Source organism: Xenopus tropicalis, chromosome 4 (assembly GCF_000004195.4).
Source record: "Xenopus tropicalis strain Nigerian chromosome 4, UCB_Xtro_10.0, whole genome shotgun sequence".
Classification (NCBI taxonomy): Eukaryota; Metazoa; Chordata; class Amphibia; order Anura; family Pipidae; genus Xenopus; species Xenopus tropicalis.
Window position 1 is genome coordinate 33,628,402 of NC_030680.2, and position 26,555 is coordinate 33,654,956.

The 26,555-nt window shown below is 38.4% G+C and overlaps 1 protein-coding gene across 1 annotated transcript in view; it reads left to right on the top strand.

The window, feature by feature from the left end:
- The window catches only part of LOC100497498 (serine/threonine-protein kinase MRCK alpha), a 60,828-nt gene that overhangs the window by 12,044 nt on the left and 22,229 nt on the right, over positions 1–26,555 (top strand). The window contains exons 2-19 of the mRNA XM_002938708.5: positions 4,779–4,870; positions 5,115–5,198; positions 10,494–10,589; positions 11,358–11,506; positions 12,484–12,577; positions 13,208–13,408; positions 14,051–14,299; positions 15,208–15,287; positions 18,739–18,839; positions 19,094–19,156; positions 20,685–20,782; positions 21,228–21,470; positions 23,151–23,261; positions 23,467–23,735; positions 24,456–24,561; positions 24,680–24,804; positions 24,954–25,068; positions 26,268–26,416. Coding sequence (XP_002938754.3) covers positions 4,779–4,870; positions 5,115–5,198; positions 10,494–10,589; positions 11,358–11,506; positions 12,484–12,577; positions 13,208–13,408; positions 14,051–14,299; positions 15,208–15,287; positions 18,739–18,839; positions 19,094–19,156; positions 20,685–20,782; positions 21,228–21,470; positions 23,151–23,261; positions 23,467–23,735; positions 24,456–24,561; positions 24,680–24,804; positions 24,954–25,068; positions 26,268–26,416 — 2,425 coding nt within the window. The remainder of the gene's footprint in view (positions 1–4,778; positions 4,871–5,114; positions 5,199–10,493; positions 10,590–11,357; positions 11,507–12,483; positions 12,578–13,207; positions 13,409–14,050; positions 14,300–15,207; positions 15,288–18,738; positions 18,840–19,093; positions 19,157–20,684; positions 20,783–21,227; positions 21,471–23,150; positions 23,262–23,466; positions 23,736–24,455; positions 24,562–24,679; positions 24,805–24,953; positions 25,069–26,267; positions 26,417–26,555) is intronic.

The following is a 26,555-nucleotide window of genomic DNA, read 5'->3' on the forward strand; positions in this document are numbered from 1 at the left end:
TTTTTTTAAAAGAGAACTAAATCATAAAATTAAATATTGCTAAAAATGCCAAAAATGTTATATACTGAACTTATTGCACCAGCCTTAAGGTTCAGTATTTCAGTAGTAGTAATGATCCAGGTCTTTACAGGAGCTCTTCATTTTGGATTCTGTTTGAAGTGTCAGTGACACGCGCATGCTCCGTCTGCTCTAAACAGCTGTTGAGAACCTAAGCTTAGGGATTTTTTTGAACTATCAAGCAGAAAATACTGACCTATCGTATAAGCTGATGCTACAGGGCTGATTGTTAAATTGTGATGCTGATTGTACTGGTTTCAGAGCTGCCATGCCATGTCATGTGAATCTGAATAAATTATTTAATAAATGTACCTTATATCACGTATGTTCTATGTATACTGTGAGTCAATCCCTAAGCTCAGTAAGTGACAGCAACACAGAGCATGTGCAGGGAATCGGCAGAAAGAAGATGGGAGGCTACTGGGGCATCTTTGGGGGCACAGATCTTCCCTGCTAAAGGGCTGTGGTTGCCTTGGGCTGGTACAGGGGGCCGATACATAATGTACAACATTTCTAACCTACTTCTTCAGTTAAGCTTTAGTTCTCCTTTACAAAAATAGGCTAAAAATTAATTACCTTATTTTTCATGCTGCTAGTAGTTAATTTTCTAACTTGTAGTACGCTTCCACTTTGAGGCCAACCAGGGAAAGTAAAAAATCTTAAAGAGATATATTTGTGCAGAGAAATCCCATTGTGGCAAAATGGGGACTCTTGCACTAGGAAATACCTGATCCACACATTACAAATAACTTATATACCATCAGGTAAAAATATACTGTTTAATTATTACACTGAATAAGCAAATCTGGCAAAAAAGTAAGAATAGTTTGGTTATAGAAAATAGCATTTCTTTATTTTGGGATTTCTAGAGAATGCGATTCCAGATAACAGGTCTGTGGTCTAGTCATTGTTATATTACAAAATGCTCTCAATCATGTATTTGTGAAAGTTAGTGAAATTAATTTTATATGCTGCTTTCCAGATGTCCAGTGCAATAAAACATGAATTATTTATACACAATACAATTCAGACAATTCTTTCTAAACAGTGCCTACAGAGCCAGAGGGGGATAAACATTTATTACGAATGAGGATTTCTGGTTGTAATAAAGTGTTTGGGTGTTTGCAGACATACAGATGATTGTCCTTTTTGTAATTTTTAGGTTTATATGAAAATCATCTGTTTGTAAATAAGTGTCAACACCAGACAATGATGATTAAGAACTATTTAAAGGTTCTGCTTTTAGCTGCTCAGGCATCTGGTCATTTTATTTCTCTATTCTTATAGGGAAATAATTGGCAATAATTAGGTTTGTGGAAATAAACTTCCATCTTCTTTTCTTTTCAGTTTCTTTTGCATCTTATGCAAGAAGGGAGTAGAAAATGTGGTTCTTTTGACCTCTGGGCTAAATGCGCAGAACAATTTTGTCCGTCTTTGTGAGTAACCAAACTGCAGTCCATCTCATTGGCTGGGGGCTGACAGATCTGTCTGTATAGCTAAAAAAAAATACACACTACTCCTCAACCTTGAGGAGTTATGTCTATAGATACCTTTTTTCTTTGGGGCGATCAGAATATTTGGTACCCTGGCCATTGAATGCAACAAATAGGTATACATCAGTAGACTCCAATGTTGGGCATATGTCCAGAACCTCATAGTTATAGTTATACTCAAGAGCCATCATCCAATTACAACTCTCACAGTTATTATTTTTTTTTTTTTTTTTAATGAGACCAGATTTATGACCATTGTGGTTGCTGGGGTAGAGCTATTAATTATATATAGTGCTATATATAATCAAAGAGGCAGTAAGTAGTTCCTTAATCTGAGCCACAAAACTATTGCAGTTAAAGTAGTGTAGTTAAATCTGCTGCACCCGACCAATGAAAAGATGAGGGATGTGCAAAAAAAGAAAATATAAATCTCTCCGTCTGAATATAATATAGGTATGGTAACCCTTATCCAGAAACCCATCCAAAAAGCTCCAAATTACAGGAAGGCCATCTCAAATTTTCATTATTTTATCAGTGATAATAAAACAGTAGCTTGTACTTGATCTCAACTAAGATATAAATAATCTTTTATTTTTTGGTAGACTTAAGCTATGGAGATCCAAAGATTGTTCAGCTTAACGTCTGTTAATTTAATGCATGTTTAACAAAATGGTATACTGCCCCTTTAAGAACATCAACCCTTGCCTCCATCTCTTCACTCTTCCTACAGCATTAAGCTTATAATTCTGTTTTGTTGCAGAGGAATGTAGAAATTCTACATTACATATCCTGAGGGGCAGATAATACCTTTACTCTGACACACGTGTGCTTGCAAATATCATGTTACAGACCTGATATTGCCTGCATGCTCTTATATGCCCAGGACTCACACATATTCAAAAAACTTGTACCAGTGTATGTGTTTATTTAGATATTAATTACAGCAGGATAGGTAGTGTACATTTTACAAACCATTAACGCCCTTTGGGGATTTAATCTTGCTGCTTCTCTCAGATCTACAAATATTTCCTTCTTTCAGGTATGCCCAAAGGGAGACACGGGTGTTGAATTTAGCAGCTAATTTATTTACTACCTCTTCTGCGTAGTGTCAGGATATCTTTTCTTTGTGTGTGGTTCCCAAAGATGACCCAGGATTCTTAAATTACAGTAACTTTTATGGTACTCAATAGAGGGTTGCTTTAATAGGAGCAGGGTTGCCAGACAATGGATCCCATAACTGTGAGGAAATTGGTTCTAAAGTTTACTACAGTACAAACTTACCTTGAAGATACATTATGAGCTTGTAACTTAGCAAAGTATTGTTTTGAATCAGGGCTGGTTCCCAACCTTTGTTTCCTAGAGCTATTTCCAGTTGTTAATCTGGCCATAAACATTGTTATTAGATACACGTTAAGATTTTTAAAAGATCATTCTGTAATTGTAGGTAATCTTGAAACAATCGTTTAAAAGTACAATTTGTCCATCCACGAAAATGACCATTTCAAGCAATATCGTCTAGTTGAAGCCAGGAAAACTACCTGCTTGGTCCTGCAAATGCTTGGACAGTGGGGATATTTCATTGCTAGTGAAAATTTTCAAACCTGCCCGATCGATTTTCTGACCGTTGTTGGATGAAAAATTGCTAGATGTACGATTGTTCGGTACCCACTAACCTTACGATAGTTTTGTGAATTTGTCGGATTTCACTGAAATTGGTTGTTAGAGAGATATATTAACGTGTATAGACACCTTTTAGTAGCAACTTTGAAACAGACATGGTCTTGCTGTAGATATCAGTCACTTGCGTAGTTTGGATCAATTTTTGATTGCTGACGGATGATGTTTCCGACTGCTATCTCTACATGCATTACCATTCTGCCAATTTTTGATTTTTCTTTGTGTTAATTCTGTATACCAAACAAACTAGTCTTACACCTGTTTGATGGTTGTATGATAATTTCTCTGCGTGTATAAACACCTTTACTGTTTCTGAGGAGGTTAACTTCAGGTCTTCAAGAAACCTTCTCTTGACAACTCAATTGTTGTAGGAACATTCAAGCTCCTGTGCAGGATGTTGTGGGCAGAAGAAGCAAAAGAAATCTGCCTTGCAATAGTGGTCTATGAATTTTTTTTTTTTTTAGGGGGGGTGAGGGGACATACTTTAATTATTGGTCACTTAAATGTATGATACCTATATGTTTTATATCACTCACTGTTCTTTAGAAAGACACAAAAAAGAATAATATCCTTGATACTTAATCATTACAATGTTAAAAACAATTAATCATTTGAAAATAGAAGTCTCTCCAATATTTAATACAGGTGTGAGACCCATTAATAGATAATGTCAGGACCTGAGATTTTCCATGTAAGGCCATGTTTTCATGCGTATTTTCACTACATGTGCCTGCACCCGAGCGTATCCCATTCATTCGGGTGCAGGCACATGTAGGAGGTGTAGGGCGGTATTTTCAGCAAGCGCTTTTCCGCTTGCCGAAAATATCCGCCCTACGCCTCGTCTGGCATTAGTCTAAGGGATCTTTCTGTAATGTAGATCACCATACTTTGTTTACTAAAAATTAATTTAAACATGAAATACAACCAGGGGGAATATTTTGCTTCCAAAAAGGATTAATTATATTTTAGTTGGGATCCAGAGAAAAAAGGACATTTGGAGCTTTCTGATAATGGTTTTCTGGATAACATACCTGAACCATATAATTTCCCTAATGGCAGGTCTGGCAAAAGGTTTTAGTTTATATTGCCTCATGGGCAATATCAGGGACTACAACAGAGGTTCATTAATATGCCAACTTTGAGGTTATGAGTAGGCAAAACAGAGATCGGTTGGTCAGTATCTCTAACACCAGAACTAGCCCCCAATGAATGGGATGGGTGCCCAAGGTAGACCTATTTTGTTTGTGGAACTTTTTCATATCTCTGATCAGATTAAAGGCTCTAGCATAAGACTGTATTGTTAGTGATGCTGTGCAGCAGAGGCATTTAACAGGTTTATAAAAAATCAGGACCTTTTGTCCTGGCTGGAAGTTTGGTGAATAGTACCAGCATTCTGTCCTACTCTGTGACTTGCATATGGGAAGATCTGTAGCATTTTTGATTTATCACTGTGTAGAAGGCCTAATGGAATTGCATTGAATTCCATCAAAGCACATAAAAAATGTTAATGTTACAATTAAAAAAACACATTTTTTTCCCTCTTCCAATTAGCTGAACCATTTTCCTCAAAAGTCAAACAGATGAGACTGAAAAGAGATGACTTTGAGATTGTAAAAGTTATCGGGAGGGGAGCATTTGGAGAGGTAGGTTGTGACCCGGTAAAGATACATTCTGTGAGTATGTAGAAAAGACTGATGAGTCTAAACTCAGCAACTAGATTATGTTCTAGGACTAGAACAAAGCACTTAATTATTCTCTGCCTGTAGTTATACTGAAATAACAAGAACTACTCTGCTGTCTATTCTGTTAAAGAAGCAAATGCCCATGTACTTAATCTGCCCAGTTTTTCCACAATTCCATGACTGTGTCTCCTGTTATTTTCTCCAGGTAGCAGTTGTGAAAATGAAGGGCAGTGGAAAAATTTTTGCCATGAAAATACTGCATAAGTGGGAGATGCTAAAACGTGCTGAAGTAAGTAAAAATGTACCCATTAGCAGGTACACTGGCTTTTTTTTTTTTTGATACTGTACATTCATGTAGTCATGAGGAAGATTCTCTTGCAGCTTTGTAAACTAATAAACCACTTTAAAGAGACTTAATGTGTAACAAGTAAAACGCTGCCAGTATAGATTCATAGATCAATTGTTAGAGCAAATCAACTAAGCATTTTTAAGAATACTTTGATCACCAGAGGGCACCAAAGTCATTAGTAGTCAATTACTTACCTGCAGTGCAAGGTGCAAAGTTCAGAAAATGGGAGCAATCCACCATGTTTTTGGCACTTTTCTACCTGCAGGGCAGGTTGCAGAGTTGCAACAGATCTCTCTGCTCCAAAATGAAGAACAAACACTTGTTTTCACCCCGTGAATACAGTGCTGTATACAGGCCATAATGGAGCTTTGTACTATTCACCTTCCTATGACAGGCGGTAAGGACAGAAATGTCTTGCACCTGCTGGAGCTGTGCTCTGCTCCTTGCGCCAGATTACTTATGTACCATGTGATATAAAACACAGCCACACAACAGATTCAGGTACTTTTTGAACAAGCACTTAGGGGCACACTTTTGCTCTTGCACTTGCTCCCAGGGTGGCAGTAAATTACCTATTTTGAATGTTTGTTTTCAGGGCAATTGTGACTGCTCATTCATATATATAAATATTACAACACAAAATTAATATATAACCTATATACAAATAAGCTTTCTGTGAAGGAGACCCCATGTCCAAATGTTTTTCTAATCATTTACAAACAAAAAAAAAAGGCCATCCAAAACTCTGCTTAATAATAGGGTATGTTTTTCCTTGAAGTAAACTTTGCATTGGTGTCGGCACATAAACCGGGAGCAGCTGTTTGCTTTAGTTATCATTATGTGCATATGTTCATAGGCATATTTTTAATAATTTATCATTCTAATATTACTAAGTGCAGATGGTTTTTACCTTTTAATAGAACAAATGTAAATGAAGAATTTCAGAGATGCAGAAAAAAATAAAAGAAATAACTGGGGCTGAGGAATGCTGAGACCTTGGGTAGGGCTCGGCCACAAAACGTGCAAAACCATAGAGTGTAAATATCAAGTTGTCTTCTATGACAGGAAAACAAGAGACACAGAGAGAGTAGGAGATTGGTAATCAATGGTAGGACAAAGAAAATGCAGTAGATTTTAAAGAAAAAGGAATGTTAAAATCATGGCGGGGGTGGCCCAATATTATGTACCCCCTTGTCATTATAATTGCTTACCTGATACCCTGGCCCAGTGCCCCTGTTCACTAGACCTGTACCGGCCCATGGTGTTTCTGTAGGAGAATCACATCACGTCTTTGGCATCTTTAGACTTCCCTTCAGGCCCGTGCCAGTGTGCATGCACAGTATAGTGAAAAGCTGGCTTTTTGCTACTAAAGTAAGCTTTTCACTCTGCTAAGCATATGCACCTGGACCAGAACGAGAGAAGGCAGAAGAAGCCGAACAAGATGGTGATGATCTTCTACAGAAGTACCCTGGGTCAGTGTTTTTTTTTTCACAGAACAGGAGCCCTAGCCCATGGTATTAGTAAGTGGTTATAATCACCCCTCCCTCCCCCAGTGGTTATACCTCTACTTTTCCTTTAATAAAGCATAACATTAAATAGTCTTTTATGCATTGCCACCATATTTTCATTATTCATAAGAAGTAACATATTGCACAGCTCTGTTCTGTAGGAGGGTATTTACACTAAACATAAAAATTATGTACAAATAAAGTTCAAAAGAGGAGGTTAAGAGTACTAAGCACTAAGATCTATATCTATCTATATCTATCTATATCTATATATATATATATATATATTATTATTATTATTATTATTATATAATGTATACATTTTATAACTTGGCATAGCAGGAAAACTAAAATGTTTTATTAGCACTTGTATTTGGCACATTTTGGATGTACTGAACAAGCCTCTGTGTTTGAATCACAAACCTGAAATGCAAGTGTTGTGTAACAATGTAATGTGATGTAATGTTGCTACTAAACTAGCAGATCATACTGGTAAAGAAAACTGTATCGTTCATGTTGGAACAGCACAATATATAACAGGGAGGGATTTGTGAGGGAGAAGTTGAAGGGGAACTAGCACAAAAAATGTGCTTCACCTCAAGGAGACACAAGATTAGAAAAGAGCTTCTGAAACAATTAAGTTACTCTTTACTTTTCCCTTCTCAGCAATCTGTCTCTCTATGTGCATAGAGTCGGTCAGATTTAATGATGGACAGTTAAAACAATCATGGAGCCTGAGTGAGGAGGGACAGATTGCTGAAAGGGGGATTGTGAAGATGAACCTAATTGTTTCAGAAACAGCACTGATATATATATATATATATATATATATATATATATATATATTTTTTTTTTTTTTTTTTTTTTTTTAAATGATTATATTTAGTTTCTTTCCATGAGATAAAGCTCATTTTAAAAGTTTTGTGTTCATTATAGTTTACCTTACAGCAAGGTAGGTTATGACCTCATACTCTAGCTGTGATTGAACTGACTGGCGTTATATATATATTAGTAGTCAGTGCCAGACCTAGGCGGTCTTAAGCCCCCAGGCACTGAGTGCACCCCCTCACTTCTCTCCTCCTCCACCCCCTACCTGCTAAAAATCATATATACCCATTTGTCTCTTCCCCCATACTGTAGCTGCTATTTAAATTGCAGCTAAGGGTCACAGTTATTAAAAAAAAAAAACACACAAAAAAAAAACAGTGCCTCTTCAGGCCTTTGAAAAAGTAAAGCATGTCAAGGTAAACTATACCTACAGGATTAATACTTAACCAACAGGAAATGTATATAATTATTAGTGACCTATTGTGTTAGCTTTTCTTAGCTTGTGTGCAAAACACAGAGTGAAAAAGTGGATCCCCAGACCTGTGTGCCTTAAGTTTTCCTCAGAAACACTAGTGTAGTTTATATACATAAGCCATTCCGTGGCTGCCCCAGGGGCTACACAGCTGTAACTAGGGCAAAAAGGCACAGATTTATGCTGTACAAAACAGTGTAAAATACAACACGTTTATTTCTTATACAGGATGATAAACAGGAGTCACATTCCAATAAATGCTCTCTACTGGGCTATAGAATGAAGACCTGCCTCATATAGAACGTTTTCCATCAAGAAACAGCATATTTTTCAGTGCTAGATAAAGAAATACAAACTTAAATATATTTACCCTTTTTAATGTTACCAGTTCCTTACCACTGTGAGTTTCTGGCTGATTCCTTACTGTACTGGTTATACTTTCTCCTAATCCCTCTGCCTGTTTCATCATGTGCAGGGATTGTCACTATGCTCGTGTAGTGCAGCACAGAAGGAAACGGACAGGTCTTTACAGAAAACAGGGAAAAAGCCCATGTACAATATGCCTCAATAGGCACCCAAGAATATTTTTGAAACAAAAGCTAAATGTTGCCACAGTAGGTTACCTGTCAGTGAATACACACACATTTTATAACAAATTTCTCCCCCCCCCCCCCCCCAGGCAATACAAATTGATGTTTTCCACATTTTTTACTTATGCTCTTTTTTCATACTGCTACAATGAGTTCACTGCACTAATACTGCAGCACAAACTTCTATAAATGTGCTATCTTCAATAATATTCCGGTTTAGGCGCTTTAGCATCCACAGGAATTTTCTAGGATAAGAGACACATTATGGGTGCCTAAATATCCTGAGTAATGGGATTTCATTGGATTTTTTAAGACTGTATAAGCTCATGGTGGTGTTTTGATCTAAAGATGAATTAGTTAACATGGGAAATGTAACTGCCTTGATGAATTAAAATGTATTAATATTTATTGTCATTGAACTGATGGTATGAAAATGGTTTCTAATTAAGTACTTTGCCCTTTGTACTTTGCAAATTACTATAAAAGGGACTAAATAAAACCATTAAATATAAAGCTTAAAGTGCATAAATGAAGGGGTTTAAGAAATGCTATAAATTGACAAATTAAAAATAAACTTGATTTATTGTAATTTTCATAGTGTGTGAGATTGTTGGTTTGGGAGGTCTGCAGAGCTGACCTTTTATTCCCTGGGGACATGTTAAACTGGAATGCCAAGATGTGTTACTGTTCTGTTCTTTTTGCTGTCATATCTGGGATGCCTTCCAGAAATCAGGCAAGTTCTTACAGGCACCTCCACTTTGCTCCTCGCCTGAGTGATCAGCCAGAGCTTGTGTGTATGTTTGTATCTGTGTTTGTATCATTAGTCTGGCTCATCATTTATTTATATAGTACAGACACTTTCTGCATCTTTTTACAAAGCAGGAAATGATTAAACAATGCAACAGACAGTGAAAACCCAAACACTTATACCACCCCTAGGATATTGGTTTGGTGCCATGAGTGGCAAAAGTAACGCACCAACTGCTGTTTAGAATATAAAATAGTGCATTTGCACCAGGAGGTGGTAAATAAAGGTTTTACTTTGGAATTCTGCCATTAGAAAGCAACTGCTTTCTAAGCTAAGGTCTGTTGGTCTTAATAAAGATGTTTGTAAATGGATAGGAAACTGGGTGCAGGATTGAGGGTGGTTGTTAATAGTATATTCTTAGGTTTTTAGTGGAGTCCCAGAGGGTTCTGTATTAGGTCCACTTTTATTTAACTTGTATCACTGTTTGCAGATGACCTAAAACTATGCAGCCCAATTAATTTCATCCAGGAAATGGCATCCTTGCTTTAGGATCTTGATAAACTGGCAATCTTGGCAGCTAAGTGGCAGATAAGATTTGGTGTCACTAAATACAATACACCTGGGGTATAAAAATATGCAAGCCACTTACACCCTCAATGGGACTTCACTAGGCAAATCCGTAATGGAGACAGACCTTGGAACCCTTCTAGAATAGATAGTACACTTGGCTGTAACAAGTAAATTCAGTCAGCAGCTGCAAGGGCAAACAAGGTTTTGAGCTGTATTAAAATGAGCATAGATTGGTCTCCAGAGAGGGTCCAGAGAAGGGCAAATAAGCTGGTAAAGAATATGGAAAGTCTGTTTTGAAGAAAAACTGTCCAAGTTGTGTCTGTTTACACTGGAGAAGAGGCGCTTGAGATGTTTCAGGCTTTTTCTCAAGGAGATTTCTGAGATTTTCCTTCCTGCTGCAAATTAATGGATACATGTGGGATATAAAACTGTAGTTAAATGTAACCTGTGCAACTAAATAATGATGTTGCCTGATTTTACTCTTCCTATCTGTAAAACAACTTTTTTTTTTTCTTTCAGACAGCTTGCTTTCGTGAGGAGAGAGATGTTTTAGTTAAAGGAGATACTCAGTGGATACCCAGCCTACACTATGCATTTCATGATGATAATTACTTGGTAAAATATTCCTTCACTTTCCTTACTGATTATATATTGTGTACATAGGCAACTAGTTATACTTCTACTGTTGACAAAAACTAATATTCAAATTAGTGGTGCTGGGGTTAAAACACAAAATCATATAGTCTAAATAATCCTCCATATAATTTTTATGTTGGAACAAATAAACTGTCAACCAATAACTATTTCTACTTCTTTGTAAAATTTACCAACATGCTAACTGGAGTTTAGTATGTAAATAAAATGTGCATTTGCACCTAACCATGAGAATGTGAATAAATGTTTGTTTTACTTTGAAATTTTGAAAAATTTACCAAGCAATGATAAATATTTCCCCAGCAGTTTAAAGATCATATAGATTTCAATATATGAACCATTCAAAATTACTTTAAAACTCATTTAAGTGCTACATGCAGATCCTAACACATTCTAAGGGCAGGGGTACATGGGGAGATTAGTTGCCCAGCAACAAATCTTCGTTGTCGCGGGCGACTAATCTCCCCGCATTGCCATCCCACCGGCTAGGATGTAAATCGCCGGTGGGATGGCATACGCGTCACTGTGATGTCCCTCAGTCGCCCGAAGTTGCCTCGAGAGGAAATTCAACCCAACTTAAATAACAATTGATCTATTTAAAACTGATTTGACAGTGATGTCACTTGCAACAGGCAAACATTTTGGAAACATCTCTTATGTTGTGTGTTATGTTAATTGATTTCATTAGATGTCCTTTAAATTGGTTACTTGTCATTTTTCCCATTAAAGTACCTGGTAATGGATTATTATGTTGGAGGAGACTTACTAACCCTGCTGAGTAAATTTGAGGATCGGTTACCAGAGGATATGGCTCGATTCTACTTGGCTGAGATGGTCTTAGCGATAGACTCCATACACCAGCTGAACTATGTACACAGGTAATTGGGAAACATGGTAGATCCTGTGATCTTCAATACAAGTTGGTGGTATTTTAAGTGTCTAGGAAACCTCGCACACAGCAGTCCAGTATGTCATAATACAATACAATATAATGCTAAACATTAAAAAAAAATAACAGCCTTCTAATTTCACTGAATTATTTTTTTGAGTGACTGAAAGGCCTTACTAGCTTATTAGTTTTTAAAGCAGAAATATATGCCAAGCTCTGTGTTGCACAATACCCACTTCTGTTTACACTAGAGGCAATGCATACTTTCACTAGATTATTGGTTTCCAAACAACAGGGTTAGTTTCCTTAGGGTAGATCAGAGCCTTGTCTGGAGGGGTTCAGTCTAAAAGCCACTTAGGGAAAGATTTTGGGTAAGTGCCTGTTTGCTCTTAAAGATACTTCTGGATGCATACACTATAAAGCTTTGGATGGATTGCCAAGCCCAAAGACTTTGAGAGCGAGATTTTGAGATAATTTATGTTAGCTCTTCTGTATACTTCTGGGAGACCAAGTTGAAGATCACAGTAAGATATGGTGGTGAGCAATTATTTGAAGTCCTGGATATTGTTAGACTAATAGCTGGAATTGTGTTTTCATGTTGGCAATTTTTTTTAAGCCCAGATGAAAGGTTAGGTCTCAAGATGCTTAAAGGGGTTTAAACTGCATATGTCCAAAAATCACTGTCCTACAACTGACATTATTTTTCTAAAGCCTAAACAACCATTTTGTATTTTAGTTCTAGTCTCCATTGGAGCTTGAACCTTTAGTGAGGGCCCAAAATGTTACCATGTTTAGTCATAATTCAGACAATATACCTGGGTCCCTGACACACCAAACTGTAATATTATGATCCTAATCTGTAAAACAATCAAAGATATAAAGTTGAGTAAAACAAGTCTCTTGTATGTGTAGATGTACTTGCATAGCATTGCAGAAAATGCATTATCTATTTACATTTTCCCACAGAGATATAAAGCCAGATAATGTACTTATTGATTTGAAAGGACACATTCGTCTTGCTGATTTTGGATCCTGTCTGAAAATGAAACCAGATGGAACGGTAATTATAATCAACATCCCGTAGGTCCACAACTCTACTGACAGAAAAGTTCAATGTGTATTTGCAAAGTGCAGATTTTGGATGCTAATCGCCAAGTTTTTACCCAGGATTACAGCATGTCCACCACAACATGCTTGTGATGTACCATATGTATGTTCCATTGCATAAATTTAAATTAGCACTTGTTTTGGGAAAAATCACTTGCTATTTCCCCAGAGTTTGTGTTTGAATGGTGTCCCTTCCAACACTTTGCATTAATAATGGCATTCATTGATTCACTTGGTGCAAGTCAATTGTGGTTCCCTGGCAATACATTCACCTGCATGTTGCTAAGTAGAGCAGGCTAAACTGCTGTATTTGCACTTGCCGCAAATTTAAAATAGCATGTATGGGTGCAAGTATGTTTTTATATAAAGTAAATGTGAGGCAAGGTTTGTCCCAGCCCAGTAAACTATAGCAGCCAAACTGCAGTTATCTTTTACATGATAAATCAAATTTAGAATGATGAAAGACATCTGATGGCTTGATCTGGGTTACTGAACTTGGGAAAAGCTTACCCATGTTATATCATAACCCTAAAAATGACTTGACTTACCTTTGTAGTTAATGACTTGATCTGCTGTCTCTCAGGTGGAATCTTCTGTTGCTGTTGGCACCCCTGATTATATTTCCCCAGAAATTCTTCAGGCTATGGAGGATGGCAAGGGAAAGTATGGGATAGAATGCGATTGGTGGTCTCTTGGTGTTTCTATGTATGAACTTCTCTTTGGAGAGACCCCCTTCTATGCTGAATCTTTAGTGGAAACGTATGGGAAGATCATGAACCATGAGGTAACCCAACAACCGTATTGGTTACTCTCTTATGCATATCTTTATGTGCCTTTGTTCCAATGGATGTTACAAAACCCCCTCTTCCTTCCCAGTGATTGTTATCACTTACCTGATACCCAGGGCCAATCCTCTTCTTTCTTCTCACCTCTTAAGGTATATAATCCTTTATCTTCAGGAACCCTACAGTATTATCTGTAAAATAAGAAAACAGAACCTTTTACATGAACCCATTTAAGAAATAAGGAATCCTTATTGAAGGCAAAACAATCCTATTGGGTTTATTAAATGATTTTTTTTTTAGTAGACTTCTGGATAATAAGTTCCATAATTGTACAGAAAGTTGCCTATTCTATCCTACTTCCTGCAGTAACTAGAAAACCTTGTCCCTGCTTGTTTAAAACTTGCATATTGTGGCTGGATGTTTAAGCCAGCTGTTCGAAAAACCCAATTCTGGTTGAACTCTACGTTATTGGGTTTCTGCTGTCTCTACAATTCATTAGCCCAAGGATTGCTTCAATATTTAACAGCTTTATTTAACTGCCAAACCTCAACCTGCTTTGTTTCTATCATTTTATAATTACATTTTTGCATCTCCAAAAAATTATTTTGCACTGATGGTCACCTCCTGAATTTCTGCCGCAGGAGCATCTGCAGTTTCCATCTGACATTACAGATGTATCTGAGAAAGCGAAGGATTTGATCCAGCGCCTTATCTGCAGGAAGGAAGAGCGCCTTGGAAAAGGAGGCATTGATGATTTTAAAAAGCATCCTTTCTTTAATGGTGTAGACTGGGATAATATTAGGAACGCCATTCCTCCTTACACCCCAGAGGTGGACAGCCCTGCAGACACCTCTAATTTTGATGTGGATGATGAGTCCCTGAAAAATTTGGTTAGTTTTTTTTCCTTGCAGTCTCATGCAACAAAGACTTCAATTTTCAAAGGGGATGCTGACCTCTGAATTTCCTCTAACATGTTAGCATGTTAGGGAAGTAATCTCAGCAACTCTTTAGCTGACCTTTTTTTTTATTTTTTTTTATTATGTTTTTAATAGATAGAAATATAAGCATATAGCTACTACATATTAAAGTGATATGGACACATTTCTGTAATTGATAGGACAGTAGTTAGTAATTCAGTAGTTACAGATCCAACACTGACGTGTATTATCAGGGCGCAGATAGAGAATTTTGTCTGTAATGCTAGGCAGGGGATCTATCTTTAGACTTCAGCACAAATGTTAACAGTGCAAGGACCTGAGGAAGGATATTGCTGTCCCTAGACCAGCATGGCTGGTAAAACTCTCTCTCTTTGCTCTGATAATTTAGACCAGTGCTGTCCAACTGGTGGCACTTGGGGCGCATCTGGCCTGCGGCCTGCCCCCCCTCCCCACCTGTCTGGCTGCTGTGACTGCTTACCTTTGTGTAAGATTTAAATGGTATCCATACTGAGATTAACTGCCCCTCTGCATTGTTCACATCTCAGATTCTGACTGTAAGCTCCTGTATTGTTCACACCAGCATCATGTCACTGTATGTATTTCCTGCCCTATGCTCTGTGCCACACTCTGCCTGCCCTATGCTGCCTGTCTGTGCTATTTTCTGCCTGCCTTACCACAGAAGTTTAACAGCACTGATTTAGACCGTTTAGGATTGCCAGATGTGTAAGTAAGGCCATTCCTTTACTACTAATGCTGACATGATACAATCTGTTATAGGAGTGTATCAGTGTCTCCTGAGGGTGACACAATTACTAATTTGAGACTTCTGGTAATAACTATTGAATTGTTTGTATTTTCAGGACACATTGCCTCCGAATAATCACAATGGGTTTTCTGCTCATCTGTTACCCTTTGTCGGCTTTACATTTACATCGGAGTGGTAAGTGTCTTTAATGTTACAATCCATGAGACAGGTCCGAAACTAGGGGTAGGCAGAAGAGGCACATTCCTAAGGCACAAGAGTGGGGGGTGGTTGGGGGCCCTGGGCAAATACCTCTTCGTCTTTTATTTCCGTAAGTTTGGGACCTTATCTAAGCCTGGTGCACCAAATTGCCCTGTTTGCAGATGCATTGCTGTTTTGCTGCAGGGAGGGGGAGTCTGTTTACAAGTCAAGGAAGGGATTTGGCAGGATGGTCTGTGCAAGGTCACACTCATGAGAGGGGTGTGTGGGGGAAGAACAGGAGAGATCAGGGAAGAGGGGTCTGCCTTGGGTGCCTTCAGGTGTAGGCCTAGTGCTGCCATATATTATAATATAAACTATCATTTAAGATGCTCACAATCCTTCTGTTAGATGCATTCTTGTTGCATCTAATATCCAATATCAAGTATCTTTTTATGAATTTCATGAGGTGTATAATTGTATTTATAAAGTGCCCAAACAAGTGGTTCTTTTCCTGATTTGGCCACCCTGGTGGTGGGTCAAATCCAACAAATCCGATCATTTGACTGCTGTGGGCCAAATTGAGCCAATGCCATCACTTTAGCCATCTACAGAGCCATTTATACAGGACCAAAAAAAAGCCACATAGTTCTTCATATGTGCAACATAGTTATGCATAATACATTATTTATTAGGAATATTTTTTAGGTGTTTAAAGGAACAGTAACACCAAAAAATTAAAGTGTATCAAAGTTATTAATATATTATGTACTGCTGCCCTGCACTGGTAAAAGCTGAGTGTTTGCTTCAGAAACCTTACTATAGTTTATATAAACAAAGCTGCAGTGTAGACCTGGGGGCAGCCATTCAAATGAAAAAAGTAGAAGAGACACAGGTTACATAGCAGATAACAAATAAGCTATGGAGATTCCCATTTTATTCCACAGCGCTTATCTGCTATGTAACCCGTGCAGCTTGAATGGCTGCCCCCGTGGCCACAAAGCAGCTAATAGTATAGTGATCTTTCTGAAGCAAACACACAACTTTTACCAGTGCAGGGCAATGGTACATTATATTTTAATTACTTGATGTTACTGTTGCTTTAAGGCAGGTATACATTTGCCTTTTTAAAGGAGAACTGAACCCTAAAAATGAATGACTAAAAATGCTATATTTTATATACTGTATTTACTGCACCAGCCTCAAGTTTCACTTCAAACTTGTCTTAGGAGCTCTTCATCTTGGAAAGTGTTTGCGACACTGCACATGCTCAATGTGCTTTGAGCAGCTGTTGAGAAGCTAAGCTTAGGGGTCATTGCAAACTATCAAGCACAAAATGAGGTTGGTCTGTAATATAAGCTGATGCTACAGGGCTGATGATTACATTCTGATAGCAATTTGCATTGATTTCTGAGCTGCCATGTAGTAATCAATCTGTATTAATTACTAGTCAGCCTTTTAATGTGACATTTATATTCTATATATACAGTATATTATGAGTCGGTCCCTAAGCTCAGTAACCGACAGTAGCACAGAGCAATGTGCAGTGAATCGGTAGAAAAGAAGATGGGGGGCTACTGGGGCATATTTGGCGGCACAGATCTTCCCTGCTAAAGGGCTGTGGTTGCCCTGGGCTGATACAAGTCCAAAACATTATGCACAACATTTTTGCCCTACTTCTTTAGTTAGGCTTTAGTTTTACTTTAAGCATGGAGTCATCCCTTAGCTTTTATATGTAATTTGCATCACATTATATATGTTTATGTATATTATTTGATTGCCGTTTATCAAATAACATTATAATATACACTGCTCAAAAAAATAAAGGGAACACAAAAATAAGACATCCTAGATCTGAATGAATGAAATATTCTTATTAAATACTTTGTTCTTTACATAGTTGAATGTGCTGACAACAAAATCACACAAAATTATCAATGGAAATCAAATTTATCAACCCATGAAGGTCTGGATTTGGAGTCACACTCAATATTAAAGTGGAAAAAAACACTACAGGCTGATCCAACTTTGATGTAATGTCCTTAAAACAAGTCAAAATGAGGCTCAGTAGTGTGTGTGGGGCCACGTGCCTGTATGACATCACTACAACACCTGGGCATGCTCCTGATGAGGTGGCGGATGGTCTCCTGAGGGATCTCCTCCCAGACCTGGACTAAAACATCCACCAACTCCTGGACAGTCTGTGGTGCAACGTGGCGTTGGTGGATGGAGCGAGACATGATGTCCCAGATGTGCTCAATTAGATTCAGGCCTGGGGAATGGGCGGGCCAGTCCATAGCATCAATGCCTTCATCTTGCAGGAACTGCTGATACACTCCAGCCACATGAGGTCTAGCATTGTCTTGCATTAGGAGGAACCCAGGGCCAACCGCATCAGCATATGGTCTCACAAGGGGTCTGAGGATCTCATCTCGGTACCTAATGGCAGTCAGGCTACCTCTGGCAAGCACATGGAGAGCTGTGCAGCCCCTCAAAGAAATGCCACCCCACACCATTACTGACCCACTGCCAAACCGCTCATGCTGGAGGATGTTGCAGGCAGCAGAAAGTTCTCCACGGTGTCTACAGACTCGTCACGTCTGTCACATGTGCTCAGTGTGAACCTGCTTTCATCGGTGAAGAGCACAGGGCGCCAGTGGCAAATTTGCTAATCTTGGTGTTCTCTGGCAAATGCCAAACGTCCTGCACAGTGTTGGACTGTAAGCACAACCCCCACCTGTGGATGTTGGGCCCTCATACCACCCTCATGGAGTCTGTTTCTGACCATTTGGGCAGACACATGCACATTTGTGGCCCGCTGGAGGTCATTTTGCAGGGCTCTGGCAGTACTCCTCCTGTTCCTCCTTGTACAAAGGCGGAGGTAGCTGTCCTGCTGCTGGGTTGTTGCCCTCCTACGCCCTCCTCCACGTCTACTGATGTACTGGCCTGTCTCCTGGTAGTGCCTCCATGCTCTGGACACTACACTGACAGACAAAGCAAACCTTCTTGCCACAGCTCGCATTGATGTGCCATCCTGGATGAGCTGCGCTACCTGAGCCATTTGTGTGGGTGCATGCCCAGGCATTGTAGGGAGGTCATACAGGCACGTGGCCACACACACTACTGAGCCTCATTTTAACTTGTTTACATCATCAGGACATTACATCAAAGTTGGATCAGCCTGTAGTGTTTTTTTTCCCCACTTAATTTTGAGTGTGACTCCAAATCCAGACCTCCATGGGTTGATAAATTTGATTTCCATTGATGATCATTTTTGTGTGATTTTGTTGTCAGCACATTTAACTATGTAAAGTATTTAATAAGAATATTTCATTCATTCAGATATGGGATGTCTTATTTTTGTGTTCCCTTTATTTTTTTTGAGCAGTGTATAACAAAATTATAAAATGTTAATGCCTCTCAAATGATGTGTTTATTTTTTGATATCCAGTTCACTGTCTGATAGAGGTTCACTGAGTTGTGCAGTCAGCAGTGGCACAGCATCTTCTGAGAAGACCACCAAGCCAGGACAGGACAAAGAGCAGCTAAATGGTAGAGTGACAGTGTGTGCAAAATAATTAATTATAAAGTGTGGAAATCCATCATGTATTTGAGTAGTACTCGTATTGGCACTCCTATATACAGGAAAGATGGTTTCATCTAACTGTTTGCATCTATCCTGCAGAATACTCAGATACCTTCCAAATTCTATTAAAAAGTTAACAATTGGCACTTCATGCTTGGGTTTTGTTGATTTCTATCTTTCATGGAAAGCTTTATTATTCATTTAAACCTTGAAATTCCAGCTAAGGATGGTGAGATTCGTAGTCTGAAGAAGGAGATGGAAATCCTACAAAAGAAATTAGCAGGTGGGCCAAATTTAACTATTTCATTTCCGCAATAAAGGATTTCTAAGGGCAAGTCCCGTATGTAGCTCTTAATTTGCCGTTGCTATCTGTTAGTCCAAATTTAACTATTGTCATGGTTATTTTTGCATACAAGATGGAATATTATTTGTAAAGTGCTTAAACCATTTTATATTTTGTACAATGTACAGGTATGGGATCCTTTATCTGGAAACCAGTGAGAGGCCATCCCTCATAGTCTATTTTAAAGGGACATTATACACCTAAATTTCTTTGCTAAAATAACACAATAAATAGGCTTTGTGATGAAATTGCCTTTCATTGTTTAAAATGTAATACATACATGTTTTACAATTTTTTGCCCTTATAGGGGCTCTGGCACACGGGGAGATTAGTCGCCCGCGACAAATTTCCCTGTTCGCGGGCGACTAATCTCCCCGAAATGCCATCCCACCTGCGAAAATGTAAATTGCCGGTGGGATGGCATATGCGGAGGCGCGATTTCCCTGAAATCGCGGAAGTTGCCTTGAGAGGAAACTTCCACGATTTCAGGGAAATCGCGCCACCGCGTATGCCATCCCACCGGCGATTTACATTTTTGCATTTCGGGGAGATTAGTCGCCCGCGAACAGGGAGATTTGTCGTGGGCAACTAATCTCCCTGTGTGCCAGAGCCCTAAAGCACTTACTTGAACTTTGGGCTTATACTCCTTTATAAACAGGGAAATTTGTTTAGACAAATTGAACAAACAGACCCCTTCTCTAAACAGCAGCAACATTTGAGCAGTTCGTTATTAAGTGCCTTTCAGTGGACTGGTAATTAGTTTTATGAGCTCCTTTTGAAGTTCTTCTGAACAGGAAGAGTCTGCACAAATAATTTTCAGCATCTTGGTGGCAGCTATGATGCAGAACTTCAAACTTGTAACAGGAGCTCCCCATCTTGGAAAGTGTCTGCGACACTCATGTACTCAGTGCGCTCTGAGCAGCTTTTTAGAAGCTAAGCTTAGGGGTTGTCACAAATTATCAAGCAGAAAATTAGTTTGGCCTGTCATACAAGCTGATGCTTACAGGGCTGATTATTAAATTCTGATGGTAATTTCACTAGTTTCTGAGCTGCCATGTAGTAATTGTCTGTATTAATTACTAATCTTATCTTACTTACTATTACTAGTCTTTTGTTGTGACATTCATAATCTATATGTAATGTATATATTATGTGTCCCTAAGCTTAGTACTGACAGCAGCACAGAGCATGTGGAGTGACTCAGCAGTAAAGAATATGTGGATGCCCTAGGGGCATATTCGGAGGCACAGATCTATAATACTAAAGGGCTGGGGTTGCCTTGGGCTAGAACAAAAGCCCAAAACATAATGTACAACATTTCTGCCCTACGTCTTTAGTTAGAATTTAGTTCTCCTTTAAGTATCAATCCTCTCTTTGCAAACTCTGTCCGGCTGCAGATATCACCATCTGAAACATAAAATATTTGTGCCCATTGACAATACTTACATTGTGTGATTTGTCTCTTCAGTGAATGCCAAGGAGCAAGAAGGTTTATCAGGTTCTCAATTCCAGTCTCTTGAAAAAGAGATCCGATCCCTTAAACAGGAAAAAGAATCATGTAACAAGGTATAAAACTGCTCTATTAAAATTCACAGTGTTACAATAATATTTTCTAGGGAAACACAAGTAATAACTGAATATATAATACATATATAATACATAAGTGCTATAAATATCCTGTAAATTATCTTTATAATCTTTATAAATTTTACTTAGCGATGTCATCAGTTATAATCAGTGCTAAGTGATGTAATTCTTGTCTCATGACTTGCTGGTGCAGTATAATAAATAATGTACCACCTGAGGATATTAGAAGTCAATTTGGAGTTTCATAAATTTTATGAAAGCACTCGGCCTTGTGCTTTTATATGGTCCTGCAACTTCTTGGGGACTTATAATGTCCGTGTATTATATTACATAAAAATATTTTAATATATATATATATATTTTTTTTTTTTTTTCATGTTCATGTGTCTCTTTAGCTTTACTTATTTTTTTTTTCTTTATTCAGGAGCTTTCTGATATGCTGGAACGATTAAAGTCACAGGGAGTGGAGCTGAAGGCAGCACTTGAGAAAAAGAAGACCATGCAAGAAGAACTACGTGGAGCAGAAGAAAAGTGTGAGAGCTTAAACTCTCAGGTTGGTCGCTTAACTCGCAGGCTTAAGGACAAAGAAGATGAGGTGGAGGCAACTGCAGAGAAAGTGAGGCTATTAAGGAAGAACCTTCATAAAGCAGAGGGCAGCAGAAGAGAGGTGAGAAAGGAACCCATGTGAACATAAGCTTTTCTTATACTGTCGAAATTCATATTGCAAAAGATACATAATTATCAACTGATCTACTTAACTATCTAAAACCGTTGATGCTGTTTGACTCGAAAACAGTTACTAGGGGGGGAATTCACAAAAGTGGAGAGAGCCCTTTTGCAGTACAGTACTGCAAACTGGTGAAAAACACTTTCTCCAGATTCACAAACAGAAATCCACCTAAATTCCGACTCAACCGCCACTTTTCCGTTTTTGGTGAAAGAGAGATAGATAGTTTACAGACACTTTTGTGAATTTGTCGTTTATACGACATTTATACAACGTTTTAACAACATTTTTTCCCAACATTTTCAAAATGGAGTAAAGCTCATTGTAACTCTGTCAGACAAATTCTAAGCTCTTCTGTTTTGTTTTGTTTTCCCCAGTCTCCATTTCACACCTAAGGTAGGGGCCCCATTGGGGGATCATTAACATATTAATGGGGATTAGCAGCTTATTGTTAGGGGACAAGTTTCTGTCTAACCCTAGAACAATAGGTGCAAAAAGCCTAATTAACATTTTATAAACAAGTAAAACACTGATTAAAAAAAGGTTTATTTATATCTTATATATAAAAAGTTGTTACCTCTTATTTACATAATTATGCTAGTTTTAGCTTAATCAAAGAGACAATAATAACATTTTGTGTGAATATATTGTAAACATTTTTATTAAAAGAAAAAGTAAAGCCTCCCAGGCAAATTTTTAGTTTTAGCAGCAGTGCCCCCTCTTTAACCACTTCACTGACATTTGCCCCAACTTATCTCTGCTCCCATAGCATGTCCAGAACTACAGAGCTGCTTAACAGCATTGGTCCCCACCTGTTCCCAGCAGCCATCTTGGTGGCACATACACACTGGCACCCAAACTGGGATATTGGGGTACAGGGTTTGACTGGCCCAACAGGGCCCAGTGGGCCCTAGTCCTGTTGGAGCTCTATTCACCGGGCATGTTGGTGTGTGGGCTGGGTTGCTGCTGATCAGTAATGAGAAGGGCTAGAGAAGAAGGTATTTAGACCCTTAAATCTTGTTACAGAATTACACAGAAATATAGAAAACTTTAGAAAGCCCAGATTGTCCTGAAAAAATAATGTATAGTTTCCCTGGGCAAACTAAAATTACCCCTCAGGAAAATGCCCCAAAGTGAAATGGCAAATGGCATATGAAATGCAAAATCCTGCTGGTAAAATCCTTACCCTGAGGCTCCTGTCACTGTGAGACTGGGTTTGATGGCACCGACAGATTTACTAACAGCTAAAGGCAAATTCATAAAAAAAACTATCTGGAAAATGACAAAATCTGAAAACTGTCTGTTTAAAAGACAAATTCACAAAAGTGGAGATAGATGTTTGTGAATTAGGTGGAAAATCCAACAAATCTATCTCCACTTTTATTTTGTCTCAATATCAGCACTTTTGTGAATTCCCCCCTATATGTCTTGTACTCTGCTGATGTGTGTCTTTATGTGTTGTGTCTGTATGTATGAGGTCCTACAATCAAAATGCTAACCTACTCCTTGAAATTCTATTCTTATTTGTTATCAGCTGTTGAAAATATTTATTTTAAAGTCTGCTATGCGATTTTCCCAAAACTATAGAATAGAACATGTGTATATCCATTCCCCCTCTAGATTGAATCACAGATAGAAGATTTGAACTTAGAATTGGAAAAACAAAAGAAGCTGCGAGAGAGAAGTGAAGCTCTAGCCACACAAGCTACCGAAGAACTTGAGTGCTTAAAGGTATTGGCTATGTTAAATGCAGTAATCCTTTGTTGTGTGGGTCCACAATGTTTGTTGTCCCACACAATTTATTGTTCTACCACCATTTGTTTATTTAGCTAATAGTAATTGTCCAAATAGACTTAAGGCACCACTGCATTTGCCTTCGATACCATTTCTTCAAATGAAGAAGAACATTATCAATTTTATCTGTTTCACCCTGTAGTCCCAGCAGTCTATCACTTCACCAGTGATTAGTGGTTCACTTCATTATTCTGAGATGACCCAGCTAAGAACAGATCTTGAGAGGAGAAGCCAGCATCATGAGACTGAGCTTGAACGTTTAAGGAAGGAACTTGCGTGTCGAGAGGAAGAGCATGCTACAGAGACAAAATCGCTACGTAGAGAACTTGGAGAACGAGAAACAGAACTAATATCCCTGAGGCATGAAATGGAGGCATTGCAGGAAAGCTTGGGAAGGAAAAGCAGTGATCGGTAAATACTTCATTAAAGGACATGTAAAGCCTACATTTGCCTACAATGTATATCAGTTGGGCACGTCTCCCCCACCCAAATGGCATCATTTGTACTGCATATATCCCCTCCGCTTGCCAGCACCATCACATTTTCCTAAACCAAATAGCAGCTTTCTCCCAGTGGCCATTATTCCTCTGATACATAATCGGATACATTTAAATCTGCAAACAGCATACATACACACAGACCCTTATTCAGGGTACATTAATCAAGAATACAGGCTCACACAGGCACAACTGTCTTTGATAAAAGTTCTGCTTTGTTTGAGCTGTTCTCTGGAGAGTTGGTTGGGAGAAAAAAAATTGAAGCAGACAGCCAGAGCTGAGTTTCTATGGGAACCAGCAATGCCATCTCTTTTGTGGCTGCTAGACTGGGGGGCGTGTTTCGTAATCTGAGCTTAGAACAACTGAGCATGCCCACAAGCCAACAGCCAAAGCAAATGCCTGAGGAAGGTGGCAGAGTGGGTTACAGGAGGAGAAGCAAATGCAATTGATTAAGGGGATGTTACAGCCTTACTATTAACCTCTGGACAACCAGTGTGGCAGGTATTGAAAGATTGAAAGAGGCTGTTCACTGATTACATTTTTGTGTGTGGGGTTTACATGTCCTTTAATGTTTCTAAATGTGTTTGTTTAACATTATTTCTTGTTGACTATATCTTTTTCTATACCAATATAGTGCTCGGGCCCAGGAAGAGGAGATACAGGAAATGCAAAAGATAAATGAGAGAGAGAGAAATTCATTAAAAGAAGAGAATAAGAAACTAAAGCAGGAACTTGAGAAGGTTAGTCATTTTCAGTTTTGCTGGCTAGTAGAGGTTTGGTTCCCCTTTAATCAGCTTATGACGACTAACATATCATTCTGTTCCTTTTACTCCATTAATATTTTTTAAATATATTTAGGTGCTCGCAGAGTCTGACAAACTTGCTGCTTCTCACAAGAGTTTGGAAGAAGAACTTCAGCTATTGGATGTGAAAAAGGACTCATTAGTCAACTGGGAAACCCAAGTCACAGACATTTTACAGTGGTGAGCTACTTTCTATGACTGATCCAGTTGCCTTCTTTTAACCTACTTTATCTTTGCAAATAAACTAACTCCTACTATGCAGCACAAAGTTTGTATGATACAGATTCATCCTGTTCCTTTTGTTCCATAAAATCTTTTTCATTTTGTAGGGTAAATGATGAGAAACAGTCTCGAGTTTATCTACAGGCCTTGTCTGTGAGGTTGACGGATGAGTTGGATACCTTAAAGAATTCAGGGGGTCAGACACCATCAAGCAAAACTGGGGTGAGAGTAAAACTTTGCCTCTTTCCTGTCCCTTTTTACTTAACCATGCCAGCTTTAAATATCATATTTAGCCATGGCTAATCTAGGGGTGCCTTTGGGTTTGGAAGTGAAGCACAGGCCCAGTAGGCTGGAGGCACAGTTTACACCAGTACTTCACCCTGTCAGGTCTTTGCTTTTAGAAGCATTGCAAAACAGTTAAAAAGTTCAAACCGTGCAAAAGTTGTTCAACTTTAGTAATGTTAACGACAGTATTCCCACACACGGTCCAGAAGCTAGTTCCATGGTGTATAAGTGCCCCTAGATGCTGGCAAGGCAACAACTGAGTGAACTAGTAGTCACACAAAATAAACCATTCACTACTATATTGTTCCCAATGCTGCAGTAAACCATAGCAGTTAATAAGGCATCTGTTAATAGGTTGCTATAGATTTTGCAAATGTTGCACTTTTTATTAAACAAACTCATAAATTACAGCGTTAACTAAATGTTTTAGCGTTAACTGACTGGCTATTTATCGGATTCAGGGATAAGGAAAGTAGTTTTTTGAGGCAATAGAGTGACTGGGTCAGTATCTAATACCAAATAGGGGTAATTCTCATCTTTGGCAAATATATCCGCTAACTTGTGTGTCTTCTTTTGCCTGTGCACATTTTGTGGTAGTATTATCTTATTAATCTATGTACTTGCAGTAACTTTGCAATTAAAATTGACTGCTGTTAAAAATTCTTTTGTATATTACATAAAGGACTATATTTTTACTATTTATTATTATTATTAATACTACCAGCGTGCTTGTATTTCTTGTGTGCAAACCCTTATTCTATTTACAATTACTGTTTTTGGTGCCCTGTATGGGGGTACTGTTTTTGGTTTTTTTTGCACCAAATACTTACATTGCTGTTTTTTTGCATGCAAAGTGAGTGCCTTCCATTTATGTATATTTACTATCAGTATCGAATACCTACCTGTTTGTGGCCAACCGAATACTGAACTGGGTAGATTAACAGAATCCATGCATTATTTGTGATTCTGGCTTTGGCACATAGATAGGAGTCATCGGTGTTTAAGTTGCAACTAAGATCCAGTGTAGAAGACTTTTATATGAAGTCAGTCAAAGCTTCTCTTTATACAAAGCCTTCGGCATAGTTTCTGCTGATTTCTTAATTCCTTATTTCTTTTTTGCATTCGTATTCTATCAGGAGAGTCAATGGAAAGCACGTAGGCTACAAAAGCTGGAAGCTTCAGCCCGACTGGAGCTTCAGTCTGCTCTGGAAGCTGAGATAAAGGCCAAACAATGTATCCAGGAAGAACTGAACAGGTTCAAATCTGAAAGCCACAATACGGAGAGGTGGGTCTTAGAAAAGTATGCGTTTTTCTGGTCAAAAACATGCTTTAACTCTTATTTCAGTAAAGGGAATCAATCATATTCAGGTACAAGTCAGCAGTACTACGAAACTGACACTGTACTTATTCATGCAGCTAACTGT